At 43.6% G+C, this 22,920-nt stretch overlaps 1 protein-coding gene across 2 annotated transcripts; it reads right to left on the reverse strand.

The window, feature by feature from the left end:
- Positions 1-2,308: 2,308 nt before the first annotated feature.
- POMT2 (protein O-mannosyltransferase 2) lies at positions 2,309-22,895 on the reverse strand. Of its 2 annotated transcripts, XM_075282320.1 has the most exons (21): positions 22,668-22,895; positions 17,892-17,976; positions 17,526-17,630; positions 17,331-17,439; positions 16,038-16,146; positions 15,809-15,968; positions 15,486-15,592; positions 14,941-15,023; positions 14,731-14,840; positions 14,238-14,304; positions 13,854-13,914; positions 11,640-11,718; positions 11,417-11,562; positions 7,855-7,946; positions 7,660-7,736; positions 7,510-7,581; positions 7,369-7,428; positions 7,190-7,295; positions 6,921-7,061; positions 5,587-5,698; positions 2,309-3,768 (listed from the first exon to the last, which is right to left on the reverse strand). In XM_075282320.1, exons 1-21 carry the CDS (start codon positions 22,874-22,876, stop codon positions 3,663-3,665), a joined length of 2,196 nt encoding a protein of 731 aa, XP_075138421.1. In that variant the 5' UTR covers positions 22,877-22,895; the 3' UTR covers positions 2,309-3,662. The 2 variants fall into 2 exon arrangements, with proteins under 2 accessions (XP_075138421.1, XP_075138422.1); XM_075282321.1 differs by lacking the exons at positions 2,309-3,768; positions 5,587-5,698 and having other exon boundaries at positions 6,941-7,061; positions 7,365-7,428.
- Between the last annotated feature and the right edge of the window lie 25 nt (positions 22,896-22,920).

Raw genomic sequence — 22,920 nt, forward strand, 5'->3', positions numbered from 1 at the left:
GCCAAGTCTTGAACCAGGTTACAGATAACATCACACAGGGAGTAGAGCCAATCACAGTATAGGATGAAGGTACCACACAAGACAAATGTTCGGAGATTATAAAAACACATTAGTGGGGACTTTATCAATCCCCTACACCAGTTTTCTGGTGTGAGCTAGTATAGATTTCTACGTCAGTTTTTAACTGGTGTAGATCTCCATGCAAGCACATGATGTGCAACTGACTTAAGAGGCTGTGGCCTCTTCATAAATCACTTGTTCCCTTGTGCTAGTCAGGGCCTTTATTCAGACTAGTATATGTGTATATATAAATTACATATATGAATCGCAGTCATGGTAATTTTCCAGTCATCATCAATTGGAGTACAATTGAAATGTTTTTGAACAAACTGCCTATGATAACAGTATATTTTAATAAAAAACAAAACAAAACAAAAAAAACCCACAAATTAATTATTATGCACAGCAGAGTTTTCAACCTTTTTATTTTTATAAAAAACAAAAAAAATGGTCATTTGTGAAATTATAAGCATTAGCAGGTTATTACAAACTGAAATCAGTTTTCAAGTCAAAACTTTATTCTAGGTGATGTTACATTTGCACATAAGACCCCTCAAAAGGAGCTTCTGAACTCTCTTGACCATTGAATTTGTCAGGTTTTGGATGGCTTCCGCTTCAATTGTTTTGCATGAGGACTGAACACCCTCCCAGAGCTGTTGCTTAGACCATAAGTTTGAGCCCTTTTATGCCCATAGCACCCAGAGATGCAGATGTGTTATTTGCAGCATGAGACATTGGTGCATTATCATGCATGAAAATGATCTTGCTGCGGAATGCACGGTTCTTCTTCTTGAACCATGGCAGGAAGTGCTGTTTGAGAAACTCCACATACATTATGGAGTTCATCTTTACCCCTTCAGGGATCCTAAAGGGGCCGACAATCTCTCTCCCCATGATTCCAGCTCAAAACATTACTCCACCTCCTCCTTGTTGACGCCGTAGCCGTATTTGCATGGGGTGTCCATCAACCAGCCATCCTCCACTCCATCCATCTGGACCATCGAGCGTTGCACGGCACTCATCTGTGAACAAAACCGTTTCAGTCTTCATGTATTGTTTGGCCCACTGGAGCTGTTTCTGCTTGTGTGCAGTGGATAGAGGAGGTCGACAGGATGGCTTACGAAACAGCTACAAACCTCTGAAGGACCCTGCATCTTGTTGTTTGGGGGACGGAGGCACCAGCAGCTTCAAAAACATGTCTGCTGCTATAACAAGGCATTTTTGCAGTTGCTCTTTTAACCTGACGTAATTGTCTGTTGGAAAGAGTCCTCAATTTTCCCTTATCAGCACGCACAGGTGTGTGCTGTGAATCAGCTACATACTTCTTGATTGTGCGATGATCACGATGAAGTCTCTTGGCAATGTTGATTGTAGTCACTCCTTGACCTAAATACTCCACAATTTGTTGCTTCTCAGCAGCCGACACATCCTTTTTCTTTCCCATTTTGGCAGAAAATGTAGGCTGCTTAATAATGTGGGACAGCCTTCTTAAGTAGTCTTGCCTTTAATTGGACACACCTGCCAAACTAATTAGCACAGGCGTCTGCAATTGCTTTCAGTGATATAGAATATCTGCATAATCTATATTTACTTAAAGAAGAAAATCTATTCCATGCATGGAATGTCAGAAAGCGGGCACATTCCCTTTTCTTTGCAGTGCTGACTGCAATCCCTGCATTAGGAATGACCTCCATGGCTCCTCTCCTAAGCCTAACATGAGGAATGATCAACTGGGTCACTTACTTTATTATCTTTATGGACACAATGATCTAAATAGCTCCACCCACAATCCTAACATGAGGCATGATGTGGATGGCCTGCCCACAATGTTAAAATAAGGAATGACTTGTTTAGGTCCACTGATGTCCTAGTATGAAAAATGATCTCCTTCACCAAAAATTTCAATATGCCAATGATACGAATAAACAGAATAGTCTGCACAAGCTTCTTGCACAGCCTTATGAGGAATGATCTGCAATAGCTTCACTTGCAATTCTAAAATGAGGAATTATGGTCTGGTTCCACCCACAATTCTAACCTTAGGAGTCATCTGATTGGTTCTGCTCACAATTTATATGAGGAATAAGTTTCCTTTATCAGAAAGACAAATACGTAGTTTCAAAAAGGCAGTTTCTGTCCCTCCCCAGTAAAGTAGCTGCTTTTGCTATAACTGTCCTGAACAGCAAGTTTTCTGCAGATATAAGCAGACCCTACTGCCTATGGCTTTTCCTAATGTAACATTCAGGGTCTGATTCCTGGCTGCATAAGAGAATGTGCAAGTCTCTGGGCTTAGAGGCCGCTGTTAACTGCACAAACATCACAAGAGACACAGCTCCAGAAAACTGTTTATTACAATCTCCCAGGACTACCCCATACAGAAACAAACAGGGTTAATGTGTGCCAGACGACAATCACACACACCATCCCTCAGATCTGAAACCATAAAGCTGCAGCTTCATGAAGAGAAAATGGAGGGAGGGTAGGCAACCCCGATGAAGAAAGATGATCAAAATGTCTCCAGAAACAAGTGCACAAAGACCAGGCTCCTCTTTACACCAACTGATATGTTCCTTACCAGACCCACCACCCCCAGCTGTAGATTTGCCTTTTAGAAAAGAAATCCTGTGCTGCTCTTGGGGGTTTGCTTTCCAAAATCCTGAGAATGCTCACTATGTATAGCCAGGATAGTGAAGGGTTAAAGCCGTTAGGTACAATTACCGGTGCAGCATCCTGCAGCTGTAATTAGACCTCATCAGGCAGCGGAAAGCAGAGAGCTCTGGTCCATCCTAATCTGCTTCTTTCTTCCCATCCTGCCCTTATCCCCATGGCAACTGCATCCACTGGCCACAGTCAGTCAGGCAGGAGGCTGCACGCTAACCCCCATCCCCCTACTGCAAGATCTCCATCAAAAGGGTTAATCAGAAAGAGAAGACTGGGGAAACCTCAGTGCGCTGCCCTCAAACACTGGCCTGCTGCCTTGTGGAGCTCATTCCTATAACCAATTACGATCTATAAACCTGTATAACATCTCCTCCCTTATAAAGCTGGGATAATAAGGAGGGCAGAGTGAACATCTTTCCCCATCACAACATCTACTCCAGGGTCCAGAGAGTCTGGTGAGGTTACTATCATCACATAAATGTGAAACTCCTTAAACATTCCATATAATCTCACACTGCTGCAATCGGGTGGAAAGGCACAGATAACATCATGAACTTAATCTACTGTACATGGGTCAAAGTCATCAGCGGCTGTGAGGGGTTAAAACACAGATTCCTAGACCTGACCCTGACTACAGTGGATTAAAATGCAATTCAGGGAAGACGACAACAGCTGGGAACACATGTCAGGAGAGTACGTGTATGCATCCACGAGATGACAAACGTAGAACACTGAGCCATCTGTGAGAAACAGGTTCTCATTAATGGCCCCTTCACGCAAGCTTTACTACATACTGCAATACATCTTCACCTTTATCATCTGCTCTGTGCTTCCAATGTGGCCATCATCACATGACTACTCGGACTACAGTCCTCAGTGTTCACTCAGCTGGAGTCTGCCTTGACACTGACAGCAAGAGGCAATTTTCAGTGGTAGCAGGGTTAAAAGTCCCAGGAGTCCATCCAGCGTAGTCCTGCCATGGGGCTGTCACTTTCATCTGCGAGAGATCCCACCATGCCATAGGCCAGAGGATGGAAGAGGTAAAAGCTGCAACAGGACAACAAGTTTTAACAACAAGTGAAGGTGGCTGCTTATCACTATTAGAAGCCACCCGAGCCACATGCAAGTTGTGAGCCAAACTGAGATTTTTACATTAACCCCTTCCCACCACAGGTAGTTTTCGATTTTTGTTTTTAACTTCCAAATCCCTTAACTCTTATTTTACCGTTCACAGAGCCATATGAGGGCTTAATGTTTGTGAACAAATTGTGCTTTATAATGGTACCATTTAATATTCTCTAGGATGTACTGGGAAACTGTAAAAAAACAATTCTGAATGAAATTGAGAAAAACAGTGTTTGGGCAAACTTTTTTTTTTTTTTTACGGTGTTCACTGTGCAGCCAAAATGACATGTCACCTGTATTCTATTGATTGGTTCAATTCTGGAGATGCCAAATTTATACCAAAAAATCCAAAACTTTGAAAAAGACAAAAATATTATATATCTATTTGTTACAAGGTATAACCATACCTTTTTTTATATTTCCGTGCACAGGGATAAATAGGGTGTTTTTTTTATGGCTAGATGTATTTTTTAGTTTTACTATTTTGGGGAATGTCTATTGCTTTGATTGATTTCCAAAACCATGACGGTTTTGGAAATTGTGTGGCGCTCATTCCTATAACCAAATCCAGTTTATGAACCTGTGTAAACTTGCGTATCCGCTGCACGGATTTTTCTGCATGGTGTGGTTGGGATTTGCTAGAATCTCATCCGCCTTGCAGTTACTGTAAAACACAGTGTTTCCACCACAAAGAGAAGTCTTGTAGTCTTTAATGATACCATTTTGTGGACTATATGATGTTTTGAAAGCAATTCAGTTATTCTGAATTTCGTCCTGCTGGGATGCATTGGATAAATATTTTGAGTTTGTTTATTTTTATATGTAATCCATAGAAAGAGGGGTGGATTTAAAGTATATTTCTGTAAAAAAAAAAATATTTTTATTTTACTTTTATTTTCTGACCCAAACAGGACTTGAACCCTAGATGGTCTGATGAATGATACTGAACTAATACTACATTGATTGCTGGATATTGTAAAATGTATTCGTTCAATAGGCTGACAGTTATGTGTTAACCACATTTCCAAGACTGATCGAGACTCGGATAAGTAAAGCTCTGCTTCATTTTCTGACTGCGGGCTCCCTGCGGTGGAATGCTGTTGTGGAACAATGGAATCCTATCGTGGCTTTCTGCAGCAGGAGTCTTCCGGCATCTGCAGAATGATCGAGCAGGATGCTTATTTTTACAGCGTCCTGCTGCGATCTCTGCTTTCGAATGAAAACACTGAGGCAGGATATGGGAGGAATCTGCTGCTGATTTGGGGGTGTAAGTGTGAACACCCCCTTACACTTATCTGCTCTCTTTATAACAGGCCCATTACACAAATAAGTCCTTATACCCATTTCACTCACAAAAGTAACCAACTTATGCAGAAACTGGTTTTTTTTATTAGCTTTCATTTGTGTATATACCGTATAATTGATCTTTTATCTTATCTATTGATCTAATAAATATATTATTGCATTATTCAGATATGTGTGTTTTGTTACCTATTTTGTGTATATTGATTGTATTGGCACACACTACAACTTTATTTAAGCATTTGGAGCCCCTTGTATATATAGTATTGTGCAGAAACTGAAACATTATATGGAAATAACCTTCTTGTGCCTCAACCCTGCCTAACTTCTTGATTTTCTTGTACCTTCATCTAGCTGGGCCTCCCCTTCCCCTATGTAACTGAATCATCTATAAAAGTGGTATTTCTGTCCCTGGTCCCAGTCAGCAGGACACAGTACCTGTACAGAAGAACCCCTGTCAGCATACTCATCCCAGCAGTGTACACAGCTTGCTGATGTGACAGGCAAAGGACTACAGTGAACAGCTGGAGAAAAGACGATATTGTCACCGCTGTATGGAGGAAAAAAAAAGACAGACAATCATCCCTGCCCCTGCCAACTGCTTGCAGAGAATGTTTGGGCAACATCCACCACATACAGGCAGACACAGCAAAACCGTATAAACACCACAACTGCTCTCAAGTCGCAAAGTCAAGGCATGTTAGGAGTTCACAGCAGCTTGGAGACCCCTTCTCCAACTTTGTCACATTTTGTAAGTCAGCAACATGCTGAGTGTGCCCAGCCCATGTGAGAACCTTCAAGTTTCATGGAAACAAAATTCACTAATTCACAATTTTTCTATCTTTTCTCCCTTTTATTTTACTGTTTTGCTTGTTCTGTCACCTTTGGCTTTTTTTTTTCTTTTAATGCAAGTACTAAACCCTTGGTATTAAATCATTCAACTTAATGGTAATCCGCTCATGCTCTATCAACCAATTCCCTTTTTAGAGTGTGTTTGTGTCTCACGTGTACATTTGGTTTTTTTTTATGTAGATTGTGAGCCCCATATAGGGATCACAATGGACTTTTTTTTATTTTTTTAACTTATGAGTATGTCTTTTGTAGAATGGGAGGAAATCCACGCAAACACAGGGAGAACATACTAACTCCTTGCAAATGTTTTTCCTGGCAGGATTCGAACCCAGGATTCCAGCGCTGCAAGGCTGCAGTGCTAACCACTGAGCCACCGTGTTGCCCCATTCACGTGTACATTTGTGTGTGGGGCTTCCTATAAAACCCATTAAGTTCAGTAGATGTGGCAGCGTGTATCTGGGGTGCATGAACTTTGTTAGGATGTGATTTACCTGTTCCCTGCACAACAACTGAACATCTCCCATTTCTCTCCTCAGTGACTACCCTAAAAATTCAAGGCTTTTAAAAGGTATTGTCAAAAGTATATTACATGGTTGCTTTCTTTCACAAACTGTGCCAGTCTTGTCTACATACTGTGTCTGGTATTGCATACAAGGATACACAGTAAAATTCACAAGTCACTTGAATTTCAATGGAGAGAGGTACCAGCATCTGGACACCAATAAATAATAAAAATATTACTGATTCTATCAAAGTTAATAAACTAATGTTGAGGGAAACACCCCAAGTCAGTCCATGCTTATACTCCCACTAGTCAAGCAGCTCCTTTACCCTCTTGCTCTATGAACACATCAGGTAGGAATTTTTGAAGTGTGCCATTAAAATGTCACATAATGAGCCGCCTTATGGCCAGTACTCACCAGTCAGCATGCTGGAGAAGAGCATGGCTGGGAAGTAGTGATGATAATACAACACTCTACCCATAAAGAAGAAAGGCACATAGTGGAGCAGCCACCCTGACATTAGCAGTCCTCCATTCTGCAGGATAAGGGTGAAGATTTCTGCAAGACAAATTCCACTCAAGTGACAAACATCATTGCAGGCAGAGTCCCTGCAGATCATATGTACGGATCAGGGAAGAGCAAACTGGGAACATTTACTAACTCCAAGCACAAGAATAAGGATTTACCTGTCATCTCAGTGGATAGTGTAAAGCCTCGCTGTAAGGACACAGCTGCACACAGTGCCAATACAACATAAAGGACGAGACCGCCCAGATTCAGCCACCAAATGACCTGGAACAGAGAATAATAAAGTGAGAAGATCCTTTAGAGTCTCTCCTTCAGGACACTAGAATGGAAGACTTACTGGATTTCCTAAGAGATATATCCGGACATCAGTGGCATTAACTCCAGAGAAACGAAGACCCTGTTAAGAGGAAGATAAGTCAACGACAATACACAGCCCAAATATGGGGTGATCACACCTGCAAGTAGTGCGGCATTTTACCTGGTAATTGATTGGCCAATGCCAGGGCTTGGATGTGACCTCATGCTCTTTGGGCTTCAGGCCGCTGTTTGCCTAAATAAGCAAAACAATTAGTTATGACTTTGGAGCTTCTTAACTCCCTGCACTCCTTCCAAAAATAGGGCTTCTTACCCGCAGCATGACAATGTGGGACTCTGCCAAGGCCTCCAGGAAAGATGGTTTAAGGATGGAAACCGAGATTTTTGGGACTACAATAGAAAAAGTACAGTTAAAAAAGAGAGAGTCTGCTAATGACACAGAGATGACTGACAACCTGAGGAGACCTTAAGCAATGACATAAAAAAAAAGGTGCTCATACAAACTTACGCCTACTATTCTCATGGTCCTCCACGTTCCACAGCGTGTTGGGGTTCTCACGTAGATATGGACTGCAGGTCACCTCACCTTGTTCCCAGCCCCTATTGGGAAAAAAAATGAAGGGTAAGTTATTTAACTGGCCCCTACACTTTAGAATCATCTAAACTGTTCATGGGGATCCGTCTAAGGCAGCATTCACACTGAGTAACGCTGGCGTTTTTTGTGCTTATTTGGGCACGTAGCGCCGTGTAAACGCGGCGTTCACGCGGCGCTACGTGCCCAAATAAGCACAAAAAACGCCAGCGTTACTCAGTGTGAATGCTGCCTAAAAGTTTTCGGTTTCAACCAACAACTAGCAAAATAGAGAGTGTAGCTCTGAAGTACAGTACAGGGTGAAACTTGAAACCAGTACAAAACGGTAATGTATGTACACAGTGAATAAATCAGCCTGTAACTCAGGATCAGTACAGGATATATATAAGATGTATGGACAGGGGCGCCGTTTCTCTCACAATCTCCTTCTGAGGATTGATCCCTGTCCTCCATCACCCTGGGATTGGCACTTGTAAGATACGGCTGGACTTCAGGTGATGCACATAGCATTAACATGGTGTCGATTTTCTCCTCCTCATTGCAGGTAAAGGAGCAAAACTCCACCAGCATAGACTCCATAGCTTAGAGGGACTGCTCCATGCTGGCCCATTCTTGAGCCCCACATGTGCACACGGACTCTCTGCATGCCAGCTCCTGTGCTGCAGGGGCCCAGACACCGCTTCTCACGGAGCTCAGTGACATGTTGGGAGCCTTGCCCACCAGACCTGACCAGGTGGCCTTTCTAGAAGAACACCATGCCCAGAACTTGTCTGACATTAAAACCACTGTGGCCTCTATTTCTGCCGCGATCATCCAGCTTCACCACCACACAGGAGATATGGATAGTAGTGTGGTACACATATCTGACACGGTCTCCTCGCTTTCCACCATCTTGCATGACTTGATGCTACACCTGAATCACCTCAAAAATTGAGGTAGGCGGAATAATATCAAGGGGAGGGGCATTCCTGAATCCATTCCCGCTAACCATAGCTATTTTCAATCGTGTATTGGATAGGGTGCATCGGGTGTCTGGGATGAGATCCGCTGATAGAAGCCATTCTATTGAAGTCCTGTGCAGAGTGGACTTTTTCAAGAGAAGGAAGTTATCTTACAAAAGTCTGGGAGACGGGTCCTGTGGACTTTGAAAACGCTCCTTTCCATGGTCCATGGTGAAGATTCTCCTGGACAGAGCAAGAGAGGCCAGGGCCACATACTGGTGGGGTCACCAATTTCACACAGTCCTCCGCAGTTCTGGCTCGGAGTTTGTCATTTGCTCTCCTGATGACGTAGCTGAGGAATTCCGGTTTCTGGGTACCTCTTCAACTGCTATAACCAACTGGCTCTTGCCACTGCTTCTGCCCAGACCATCCCAGTCATCTGACACAGAAGCTCCACCTGCATCGCCTCACCTGTCTTGTACTCCGTTGTCCAAGGGTCCCAGCGTGACGCTCTCTCTCTTCCACTCATCAGGCATTCAGTTGCTGTTCAGGGTGGTCATGAGTACTGGCACTGACCTGTCCCCTACCCATTTGCACTTTGGCCCACACCATCCCATTCATAGTGCTGCCTCTATTGACTCATTCTGTGCCTCTGAATCCTGGTTTGGGCCTGGTTAGTCTTGGGGAATTTATAATCTTTCAAGTTTGCTTCCTGGGTATCCTTCCCCTGAGCTTCTTAACAGTTCTTCAAACCACTATCTTCCCTCCTTCTCTACTTCCCCTACCCTACCATGGCTCTCAGCCAATTAGAATGGAGTCAGAGCAGATGTCAGTCGAGCTGTGGAAAAATACAGGAGTCGGAGTTGGTGGTTTGACCCACCGCCTCCACAATCCAGGTAGCTGGCAGAGATTTAAGGTATTATTTATGTCAAAAAAAGGAAGGCACTGCCCCCAGCCCACTTTTTGGAAAGTGGTGATGGTAGCTCAAAATTGTCTATTGCAACAATTTTAGTTGCAAACCCCTGGTTTGCTGTTTTTTTTAAGCAATAAAGTAATTAGTTAAGTAATAAATCTGACTCAGCGACTGCACCAAAAAATAGTGACCAGCTCTAGCCTATAACAAAGGAAGGATCAGTGATGTAATGTAACTACACATCACTCCACCAGAAGAATAGAGAGTACAGCTCTAGTATATCTATTTGCAAAGAGCTTGTTGGCGCCATATAAATAAAAATGTACTATTATTATGCCACACAATAACCAAGGATCAGTACAGAAAAAGGGCTGTAAAGTGTCTCTGCTGTTCAGAGCTGGGCCACACTTACTTCACAAAATATCACATGCACATGACCGTGTGCAGTCAGTGTACTAGCTGAGTTTTTCATGGCTAGCACACTGACCCATTCACTTCTATGGCCTCATACACACAGCCGTGTATTTCATGGTCCGGTGTATGGTGCAGTGAGCAAAATTTAGGACAGGTCTATTCCTGTCCATTTTGTGGACCGCACTCACTGGTCTCAATGAATAGCGCCACTGAAGCAGGGGTGGCACACAGATGATATCCGTGTGCCGTCTTTGCCATTCAATCACATGTAGCCTTACTCCATAAAATGGGTTTTAGGGCGGACTCCAAATGTTAGATGAACTGAAGAGGTGGCAGACCTTACTCACTTTATGTGGAGCTGCCCGAGAATGCAGGACTTTTGGAGGGCAATAACCTGCTTCAATGAAAATATTTAGCAATATTTATCGCTGTGGAACCAATTTTATTTGTATTGGGTTATGTGACCATACTTTCTGCTCTTAGGAGTCAGCAGATGGTGATTCAGTGACTTTAATATCATGCCGTAAGCTGGTGGCCTCCTACTGAAAAGATCCTAATTCTCCCAGATTGACTGACTTTAAAAGCCAAGTAAATACGATCTTGACACTGGAGAAGAATGTGTATCAAAAAAGAGGGACCATTAAGAAATTTGAAGATCTCTGTGACCCAGGCTTGATACTCCGAGGCTTGCTCTTAGAATGTTACTGGTAGATAGGGCCCTTTTTCTGTTGGCACCATTTCAAAGTGGTGGGCCGGCATAGATGCTGGCTCTCCTTCCCAGGATTATAAACTGATGTGATATCTGTGGGACGCTGCACAGTCAGTTGCTTTTACCTTTATTGTGTATGCTGAGGGGGAGAGCGAGGGCTTCTCTGGGGCCCCAATGTGAATCTAGAATATAGATGTCTGATTTCTTGAAAGTGGTGGCGTTGTAGACCTCTGAAGACAACCTCTGGACTGTCTGTCATATTTTGTTTTGTAAATTTTTCTTTTAATTTTGAAAATCTCAACAAAGACAACTTGATTATATATTTATTATATATAAAACACAAAACAAAAAGGACCAGTCTAAGAGGCAGTTCACACTAACGTTACTAATGTCCGTTGCTATCATCCTATGATGGAAGACAGCAATGGACATTAGTAATGGTAGTGTGAACTCCCTGAAGGGTAAACAAATAAAACAATCTCACGCGGCACCATATCTCACCACTTAGGAAGGGTCTTCCCAGATGAGCCAAGAATGCAGCCTGTTGACAGGTGAAGCAAACGGATCTGACTACGCAGAACTTTCACTTTATTTTTGCTGCCTATGACCTCAATCCTCCATAAGTCATTGTTGTCACCTGTCCCATTCTGTGAACAAGAAAAGTATGATACTAGAGAGCAGAGACAGGGTTGAGCAATAAAAAAAGCATTTCTTTCACCCTTACCGTGCCATATGCAGTCACCTGCAGATGTTTTTTGGTAAGCGGCGCCTCCCGCTGATGGCTATGGAGGTTACGGCCAGTTCTGACAAGATACAGAAATAACATATGAGAATTTGCAGAATTTACAAAGGTCTGTATGAAATTACAATCATACAGAAATAAGGACCGCACCAACTATTACACTTAATCAGCGGTTGCAGAAAGCTGTGGCCAGACCCATCTGTACAACAAAACGTAACTGACACAGCCAATAACAAAGCTCCTTACTCACAGCCAATGGAAGGGGGAGAGGCTATTACTAATAAGAAGGTATATTTAAAGATCCTGCTTGACACCTGTCATATACTTCAATGCCTACCCCGCTTAAAAGCCAAGTGGAATCTGAAAATATGTGCATGCTCCACACTAACAGCCCTGTCAGCAGAAATAGCAGGACCACCACTGTTTACTCTCATTCTAGTGATCAATGCTTTTATAAATAGCGTGGTATACTTCTACCTGCCCTGCAACTTCCTCAACAAACACTTCTATTTTTCTATTTTATGACCAGAAAGACACAAGACTGAATCTATCGCCTGCCTAGAAGTCCATGCCATATTTACACTGTGCCTACCCCTAAATAAGTTTTAGGGCTAGTTCACACGGTGGCAAGTTGGCAGCGGATTTTGATGCGGAATCCGCCTCAAAATCTGCTGCTCCCATTGACTTCAATGGGAGCCGCTCGCTTATTTTTTCCGCTAGCTTTTAGCGGAAAAAAGAAGCAAGCTGCCCTATCTTGCCACGAGTTCAGCAGCTGAATCAGCCATGGCGTGAAGCTGTAGCCCATTCATTTGGGCCTAATCCATCCATGCGTGAACAGGACAAGGCCCGGGTTTCCTCATTATAAAATTAGTAACCTTCATTTACATGCAACCATCATTTATGTGCGCAGTCTTATGCCACTTTGAATTTCCAATGTTTGAGATTAAATGAAATAAACAAGATAAGGGGTACAGAGAGGGCATCTCAGGGAACCAAATATAACAAGAATAAACTTCACAGGAATTTATTTCACTTCAGGGAAGGACCTCGCGGCTTTACAAGCTGCAAAAACACAGTGCGGCTGTTTTTAAAACAGAGTAGCCTGGGTAACAACTTTAATTCAAGTGTCCATGAAGAGAGTAAAATGAGCCAGGAGGCATCACTCTGGGAAAAACCCGCGAGACCCAGTCTCCAGTATGGAGGGGTCCAGCTCTTCAAAGACACTGGAATATTTTGACATAAGCCATAAAACCAAGGAGCCAACTGTAAAGCTCAAGCAGGGAAAGATCAGATGATGGTCTAATTTTTCCATTTCTAGAGGTCAGTGACTGACAGGAAACAAGGCAGAATCCCTGGAGACAGGGCGGTGAAATAGATTTTACAAGACTGTTCCTGGGTGCTGTTTATGTGAAGAGCTAACGGTGGCCTGACCCCCCTTCCTTCCTGTATAAACATGACATGTAAACACAGCAGTTCTCTATAATCCCACAAGGATGGTGTCCCAGGCAGTAAACACGGACACCCCCCCACCCACAGCTGCACGTCAGAGACGTAGCACAGGATCACCAGAATTATTCAGTTACTACACTCTCTTGGGCTATTAACTCTTGAATAAGCTAAGATGGTAATAAAGCAGCCTCTGGAAAAGACATACACAGGAAGTATATGGGGAATTCTCTATATTGTATGCCTCATGTACATTATTGAGTGAAAGAAAAAAAAATAAGTCTTCAAAGTATCTGTAACGTCCCATTCACTATGGTCACTTCTAGACATCAAGGTTCTGACCACAAAGCGGTACAACCCACCAGATACACAAATGAACTAGAGATAAACAGATAAATCATTCTGTATATTATAATCCCTGGTTCTGTGGGTACAAGACTTCATAGTATACACTGCAAAGACTTAACACTCATGTGTCTGGTGTAAGGACAATATGGGAGAAGGTGACAATCCCGCAGTACTGTGTCACTGAGTAGGCAATAGAACTGCCTGATAACCTGCTAAAACTCTCACTAGATCCCTGGTCAGTTGTCCTTTGTACTGCTTAGCGTGTGATTCCTGTTGGGATAGCCATTATACTAAAGACAGGAAATGACCAATTGTCTATGAGCCAGGACAATTTTAGACATTGAGATATTAACCTTTTCACTACTTCAACTGAATTACACTGTAATGTTTGGTTAGACTCACGCTTTATGCTCTAGTCGAATGAGATCTCCGTGATGCACATACTCCAGAGGGGCTTCGGAGTCTGAAAAAAAAAAGAAAAAAGAAAGGACAGACTAGTCAGAATAAAAGAAGTAAGGCTTTATCTACACAAGAGCAACAGGTGAAAACAGAGGACAATCTGAACATGATAAGTGATGCCACCTCTTGTTTCCAAATGCTTATCCCTTCATCACTAAAAGGAAACAAAACATCTGACATCACAAAAAGTCAACAGGTTATGATATTCTGCTCAACTCTGGAGACTGTCATCAGGAAAATACCAATGGAATGGAGCTGTTAATGGATAGGTTTCTTTACACTTAATGTAAAAACAACAACAAAAAAAACACAACCCATCCCTATTACCGTACTCCGTGTCGTGCTTCTTCACAATCCATAGGTTATTGTGATCTTTGTGGGAATATGTGGTCACCTAGTGTAATGAGAAGACATGATCAGCAGAGTGAGGATGGGGGTGGCAGGCTTAGGGCGGGTTCAAACCAGCGCCCGATCTCCATTTTGAGGTTTCAGTCTTCTGCAGACAGGAGACGGAAACCCTGCAGTCAGTGTCTGCCGGTAAGCGTCTTCTGGTCTCCGCGGTGAAACTGTTTTTTCTTTTTTTAATCGGACACAAAGTCCTGCATGCCCGACTTTGTGTCCGGTTAAAAAAAAAACGTTTCGCCATGGAGAGCAGAAGACGCTCACGGGTGGACACTTTGCAAACCCATTCAAATGAATGGGTTTGAAAACTGCCTGTCGTTTTCCGTCTCCTGTCCAGTTTCTCGGCAGGAAACGGAAACCTGCAAAATGGAGATCGGGCGCTGGTGTGAACCCGCCCTTAGTGGACTCCAAAACCCACCTGCTGCTGCCGAGCCCCCACTCCTTCTGGGTACAGGTGCCAGTGTGAGTGCAGGTATCCAGCTGCTGTGCGCACATTCTTCAGAGTAATGACTGAGCCATATGCCAGGTCTAGTGGAGAAAGATCACGCTTTATATCACAGCACACACATTTTCCACCACCACAATCCCAGCAATATCCATCTTGCACTAAATGGATTTGAAGACTTACTTTCTGGCATGGAGGCATTGTGAAGGTTGTTCCCGATCAGACGAGACTGAAACGCTGAACTGAAGAAACCATCACCTGGTCCACTATAGGGAAAGATAGACAAATGACAAGGGGTCTGTCAATACAATGTTACACTTCTGACCACAATGACTTTAGCATGGGCATTTTGCAGTACCTAAGCATGTTTCCTGTGTATGTTACTGGAAACTACACCATGAAAAACCACAATGGAGAAGGATGGAAGAGTCCACTGAAATGTACCCTACCCATGGGTAGAAGCAATTTCAGGTTACTAAATAAATATTTTCTGTCTGGTGTTGGTGCATAAATAAAGAGAAAAGAATTGTAAGAAAAGGGACCAAGAGCAGCTGCAGCACACTGGAAGAAGCGGTGTGGTGGGTTGTTATGGTAACTGCTACAGTTCTCTGTTGAATGTGTAGAATAGAAATCTAGCTATACATTAACTATCCTCTATATTTGTAGTGTGCTGCCCTCTACTGGAACAATGAGCATTTACACCCAAAATACACATCCTCAAACCTTACCTTTTATTAAGAACAGTGAAATGCACAAAAAATATTAGAGCATAGAGCGTGAGGGGCAGCAGGATGAGGCAGAGGATCCGGGCAGCCAAGTGACGAAGAATAGCATTCTGTAACGGAAAAGCTACAGGACATAAATATGAAACTTGCTGCAATGCTACACAACAGGATCAGGCATGAAGTATCATGGATAAAGATAGATCTAACAAAAAACCCAGCCAAACTCTAAGAATATCATTATTACACATGTAATCTGTTACTACCTGGAAGTTACCGACACCACCATCATTCCCAAAAGAAAACATGAGGTCAATCATTAAGCTCACCAATGACAGACTGAGATCTCCCAGCAACTTCCAAAGGTCCCGAGCAGTGTTCACACCAACCAAAATTATCACAAAAAGGCCTACAAACTTCACTCCCATCGCTCCAGCCAAGTTCACTCCAGTCAGAGCCAGCCATAACCACCAGGGGGTGCTGAAAGCCCTGGAGAAAGATATATGGGGCTAAGGGAAAGGAATCGGGTGATGACCAGACTTCTATCTCACCACTAACCTGCTGGAATACGACTGGAACATGACCATGCTCAAAACTGCTCCCAAAATGAAAAACATCAGGATGGGATCTAGCAGGATGTACTGTGACAGGGTGATGCAGCCTGTGTCTGGAGGTAGCATATTAATGTTAGATGTTATCACAGGTCACAAAAACAAAGCACAGGCTAATTAAAGAAAGAAAATGCTTTGGCACAAACCAAATAAAATTCCAGTTCTTTAACGGAAATATCTACAAAACAGGATACAAATTTTGGGGGAAAAGAAGGGTGCGTCTTATAGTCTGAAGGTGGCGCCTGGCATCCGCTGTAATAGAGAGGCGGAAGCCGGCAAGTGATAGACGCCATTACAGGTGCCGGGGCCTGAGACATCGCTACGATCCTCTGCCCTGCATGAAGCCAGCAGCGGGAGGAGTGATGCTATTCCGCTCCTCCGTGCCCCCGCCACTGGCTTCATGCAGGGCAGAGGAGCGCAGCGATGTCTCAGGCCCCGGCGTCTATCCCTCCCCGGCATCCGCCTCTCTAGTACAGCGGATGCCGGGTCAGTATCCGTGGCCCCTTCTCCCCCGGGGCCGGCTATATTAGTATTGCGGCTGGGTCTATGACCAGCCGTAATACTAATAGACAGAATGTCCCATAGACGGCAATACAGTTGTATTGCCGTCTATGGGACTTGCGATCAAGTGACCGCAGGTTCAAGCCCCCGGGGGGGAATAAAATAGTAAAAAAAAAAAAAAAAAGCTTTAAAAATATGAAATAAATAAAAGTTCTAAATCACCTCCTGTTTTTTTTTTTTCAATACAAGGTGATCTAAGCAATAGATATCCCCCAAAATGGTATAACTAAAAATTACAGCTGGCCCCGCAAAAAAAACGCTCTATGCATCCCCGTACAGCTGCAGGGTCACCTGTCAATGTGGCCTTGCAGCTGTTGCAAAACTACAACTCCCATATATTAAATATTTTACCAGTTTTTGCTTCAAAATATTTTTCCCCTATTTTCCTCCTCTAAAACCTAGGTGCGTCTTATAGTCCAGTGCGTTTTATAGTCCGAAAAATACGGTAATTAATTTATTTGGATAGTGCCATAGCATCTTCCTTTTTGCATTACATGTCTGAGCCAATGTTTGCCCCAAGAACTCTAAAATAAAGGATTCCAACCTAATGCACATAGAGTGGCCACTGAATAATAACGGATTATTTAAAAAAAAAAAAAAAAAAAGAGAGAGAGAGAGAGAAAAATAGAATTTTTAAAATTATTACACATACAAAGATGGAGATGCGGAAATCTCTTACCCAGAAGAATCAGCAGAGAAGCTAGTAGAGCCACTGCAACAGACCTCGACAGCTGGAGGACAATGAGGAATATGAACGGGGGGAGCAAGGCACCAAGAAAGGCACAGAACTGCGGAGAAGACATGTGTAAGAGGCCATATGAAATAAAGCGAGCCCTAGTCAGCCCCTTACCTCAATAATTACAGATTGGCTCACCCCTCTCATGCCCACATATGAGTGGCTGCCGTAGCTCTGCCCAGGCTTCAGAAAGGGGAATGACCCATTATAACCAGTTAAATGACCAGCAAAACCAATCAACATCTAAAGAGCCAAAAGAGAGAACAGAGGGCTGAGGTTAGTCAGTGACAGCAGTTATTACAGAGACAGTAATTATTTATATAACATAGAAGGTGGTGGTGTACAGCAATAGTTACAGTAAAACAGGGATGGAAGTTCTATATTAAAGGGGATGGTAAGTGACAGCAATGATATAATAGATGGTGTGGTGCACAATGTTAGCAGCTTCCCTCACTCTCTTCTTGTGTTACATTTAGCCACTGTAACTATGTGACATCTTCTTACCTTCCCTAAAGGGGGATGCACATCAAAGAAAAAAGTTCTGTTTATGTAATAACTCCCCATCTTTCCAAAGTGAGTCTCATCCCAACTGTAAGAGAAGAAAAATAGATTAGTATACAGATCCCCTGACAGAGGAGAGGAAAGGTTATTATTTTCCTTCTTTTTCAGTTCTGGTAGCTTTTGGCCCTCAGCTCACATACCCCTTTAGGCCTAGCTCACACGGGGATTTCCCGTGTCATATTCTGTCATGGCTGCCGCGACAGGATGCCGATGCAGTGCACAGCATCCCGTCGCGGCTCTCTGCTCCGGAATAGGTTCAAATGAATGGGCCTAGTCCGGAGGGTGCTGTCGCGAGGCGGACACCGCGGCTGAAAAAAGGGCATGTCGATTCTTTTTTCTGTGAGCAGCAACATGCCGCTCACAGAAAAAGAGCGCTAGCGGTCTACATAGATCTCCATTGTGAGGGGGCGGATTATGGCACTGAATCCACGTCAGTGCCATAATCCGCCCCCTCTTGCCCCATGTGAACGAGCCATTACCCAGCAGCATAAAACGTACCCTGGTGCCTGCTGCAAGAACAGAGGTGTCATGTGTTAATTTACATTTAAAGGGCCAGTGCCTTGTCTCTTGTAAAATAAAGCATTATTGTGTAATGAAAAGTCAGGCAAGTTTCCAATAAATTTCAGTTTCAATTTAGTCAATAGGAACATTTTGGGTTTTGTGAGGTGACAGGCAGAGTGCTGGAGTCCTGGTATATCTCCCCCAGATTTCTAATTTATGTATGGCCCAGGGCGGGTCTTGAACAGACCTCAGCCCAGGTGTAGGTAATGGACTCGTTACTGGGCCTATAAAAGGCTGTAGAGCCTGAATTTCAGGAAAGATCCTGGGAGCAAGAGGAGGTGTCTGAGTCTGTCCTGAAATACTGAGCGGGGAGGAACTCCTCCCTCCCTCTGCTCACAGTGCTCGTCTATAGACGAGTATTATCAGGAGGGAGGGGGCGTTCCTCCCCGCTCACACTGTACAGCGCAACAGGCACTGCTGTGGAGAAGGACGTTCCTGACTGACTGTCAGAAACACCCTTCTGACTGTAAAGCGCTACGGTACCAGGACCCGGGGCACAAATCGGGAAAGCCAACAAGCCAGGATATAGAACTGCCTGTGCCCAATCTGATGAAAGGTCCTCTTTAAAGGGGTTGTCCAGGCAAAACTTTTAAAGTTAAAATCTGCTGGGGCAGAGAAGAAAAATAAAAACTCTCCTGTCTCCGTTGCTCCGGTGTCGTCCCGCGTCTCTCGGTTTGTCTGCTCTCCTGGATCTCTTCCGGCGTTGTGCTGAAGCCACAGATTGGCCTCAGCCGTCACATAACCAATGAGACGAATCAGTGACCTCAGTAGGCTTCAGGAAATAGACTAGAAATGTCACAGGTAGTAACACTCAGGCCCTTGGCTGATTGCCCCCAGTGGTCACGGGCCTGAACAACCCCTCATTAGATTTTCTCTAATCAGCTTACGCTAGGTTCACACCTGCGTTCAGCACTCCGTTCTGTGCTTTCCGTCTTCTACATGCAAGAAGACGGAAAGCACAGACCGGGTCCGGCCGTGAGCGGCAGTGAGCGTTTTATGCTCTCCGCCGCGAAACCGCTTTTTTTTAATCCGGACACAGAGTACTGCATGTCCAGATTTAAAAACCCGGTTTCACGGCGGAGAGCATAAAATGCTCACCGCCGCTCCCGGTCGGACAGCTTTCTCACCCATTCAAATGAATGGGTGAGAAAGACTCCTGCAGGTTTCCGTCTCCTGCTCTGTTTTATGCAGGAAACGGAAACCTGCATTACGGAGAGCAGAACGCAGATGTGAACGAGCCCTTAGCTGTGACAGTCTTTTGTCTTGATAAGTTGCCAATGAATATAACCATGAATTCAGAAATATTCACGGAAATCATGGTCGGAAAACCTCTTTAGCAGATTTTGGCTCATAGCTGTGCAATTTGTACAATCAAATAATTTCTGTTCTGCATTTTTTCACTTGTTTCCTTCATTGCTTCTTACTGAAGTACCGATGTACAGGCTCTAATAACACAAGGAGGCTGAGGCTGGAGGGGGGTGAATCACTTCAAACAGTTATATCTTGAACATTATAAAATGTATAACAGTAATTTCAACTTTCATAAGATAACAAGATTGCAGTTCTCCCTACATTATTTCCATAGACATCATCGGTTGAAAATGCAGTCAGGCAGAGGTCACATTTTTTTTTCCAGAAGAGTAAATGCGCCTCTTATTTTTGAGAAGTATTTTTAGCCACAGAGGTGTATTACATTTACAGATATGGAAATAAATCATATGTAGGCATAACAATGCCAAGAGATCGCTATTTAAGCAGGGAAATTTTTACTAGAACAGTCTTTCATGTATAAGTAGAGAATTTAGGGTTTTGTTTTTATGGTATCTACTGTGCAGTAAAAATAACATATTCCTTACTTTCTTTGGGTCAAAATAATCATGGTGATACCAAATTCATACATTTTTTGCTATTATTCAATACCTTTACAAAAATTTGCTGTATGGCTTAACTATTGTTATAGTTTGGGCATTTTTGGACACAGAGATGGCTAATTGTTTTGTTGTTTATTTTTATTTACGACAGACTCCAATTTTGCGGTCGATGGCCCGGTTCACATCTGCATTCGCTATTCTGTGTGGGGAGTCCGCTTGGGGGCCCCCTGAACGGAAACCTATATGCAATAAAAAGCGGTTAGCTAAGAAACCACACAGAACCCATAGACTATAATGGGGTCCATGTGGTTTCTGCTCGGTGTCCTCACTTGTCTCTCCGCATATCCGTATGATTTCTTAGCTAACCACTTTTTAATGCATATAGGTTTCTGTTCTAAGGGTCCCTAAGTGGACTCCCCGAACTGAATACCGAATGCAGATGTGAACTGGGCCACAGACTGCAAAATTGGAGTAATGTTGTAAATAAAAATAACAGTATACCAGTATGCGGAATACCAAAAGAAGATGTGAACTGGGCCTATGGGAGAATCACTGAATAAGGCTCCAGGCTCTCATAGATCCTGGACGGCTCCTGTAATCTCACCATGTGGGTGTCAGACCAGTAACAGTGTAGGAGATGGGAAGGGGGGGGGGGGGGTAGGTATTGGGGGGCCTTAAATGTACTGAATGTCTACAATCAGGGAGAACTCTGATCACGGGCATTAATGCTAGGTCTCCACTGTGTAAAATAAAGACTTGGTGTTTGTCACCCGCTCTGTTTCCAATTTGCTAAAAATTCAAATGGCAGGGGAAAGTATGTGTTTAATATACAAGAGACGTTTTTCAAGGCGTAAAAATGCCTTTACAGGCGTTATTGTGACCTCTGCAGTCGCGATAGGGAGCAGATACAGCTGCATATAAATGTAGGCAAATCTGCATTTATATGTCAATCCTGACTGTTTTTTCTGGAAATAACACAGGTCGAACATGCAATGGGAATCCCATCTGTAGACAGATGACATTGGGTATTTAGTGTAGAAGTGTATCAGCTAACTTAGTCAGGTATTCATGAGCCCAACCAGAGATCTTTATGCATCTCTGGCTGGGACTGGAAGGGTTAGTTGGATGAGGAGCTGCCGTGTCTAGAACGACAGATGAGGTCTGAAACTATTAAATATTGCTTGATGTGGATCAACTGATTACCCTGGGACCTGAGAGAAGGCTAGAAAGAGCACAGGAACAGAGCTTTAAAAAGAGAAAATCTACCTAGCGTAGAGCACAGTGACAACAGTAAAATCCTGTGAGTGTCCATGTGTCTGGAAAGTTCTGCAAGTGTATGAGCCTATATGATGGAGTGACAGCAGATCACAAACTGCAAGCGTCCCATACTGTGAATGTACCCTGAGTGAGAAGTAGGTCTACAGTAAAAGTGGCCTGAGAAGCTAAGTTCTGAATTGTCTCTTTGAACGGGGATTCTGTTCCCCTCTCTACATGAAAAATGAGGATAGAAAAGCGCAAGCAGCGTCTCTCTCTCCATATTTTTTTGCCCTTTTTTAGCAGAAACCAGGCAGACCCCATTATAGTCCACGGGGTCCATGGATTTCCTAAGATAACCGCTTTTTTAAACCCGAACGCTGGTGTGAACCTTGATGTGCTGCCTATGCCACGCTTTCATGACATTGCTGGTACGTTTACAGGAAGCTAGGTATGTATGCCTAAACCACATACATTTCTGCCTCTAAGAATGTAATCGGAGGTTATTGATTATTGATCTGAGGTTATTTATGGCGGTACAAGTTAGCTTCTTATCATATGAGATCATCTTACACCTTCTCACTGTACATAGGATGGTAGAGACATAGTGGCAGAAGGAGATTTAGGGTAGGTTCACCGGGCAGATTCTGCAATTGGACCCACCATGGAAATGTTCCTGCCAGCAAGAGAAAGATTTCCTACGCCTATTCACTTTAACAAGAAGCCAGACAACAAGCAGGACACTTCTTTTTTTTCTGCTGAGGGAATGGAAGATGAAGTGTCTGCCTTCCATTGAAATTAATAGGAAGCAGAATGTCTGAGCCACAAATATCTATCATGTGAACTTGCCCTTATTATGAAATCCATAGTGACTAGAAAATAACCTGCAGATAAGTTGAATGACAAACAACCACACTACTGCATACGGGCCTGTATACGGGCAATGTGAAGAGTCACGAGGTTTATCACACCTCCTCCGCTCACATCTTCTATTTCTCTGAGGCGCAGGCTACGATTACAATAGCTCACTCACCAAACATGAGGCGGCTCGGCCAGGCGGTACATACGGCTCATGAAGGAAAACACGGTCATCGCTGCTAGCACGGCCCCGGCCTCCTTCATACTGCAGGAGGTCCCAGCCTGCCTCTCCACCTGCTTCAACACCGGCCTTTCGTGCCTTGGGCCCCTCCGCCGTCTTAGCTGGGAGCCAGGCTGAGAGAGGCCTAAAGCGGATCTAGGCATCTCCGCCGTCACTATGGAAACCAGACACTAGAGGAGAAACTGTT

This window comes from Leptodactylus fuscus, chromosome 7 (assembly GCF_031893055.1).
Source record: "Leptodactylus fuscus isolate aLepFus1 chromosome 7, aLepFus1.hap2, whole genome shotgun sequence".
Classification (NCBI taxonomy): Eukaryota; Metazoa; Chordata; class Amphibia; order Anura; family Leptodactylidae; genus Leptodactylus; species Leptodactylus fuscus.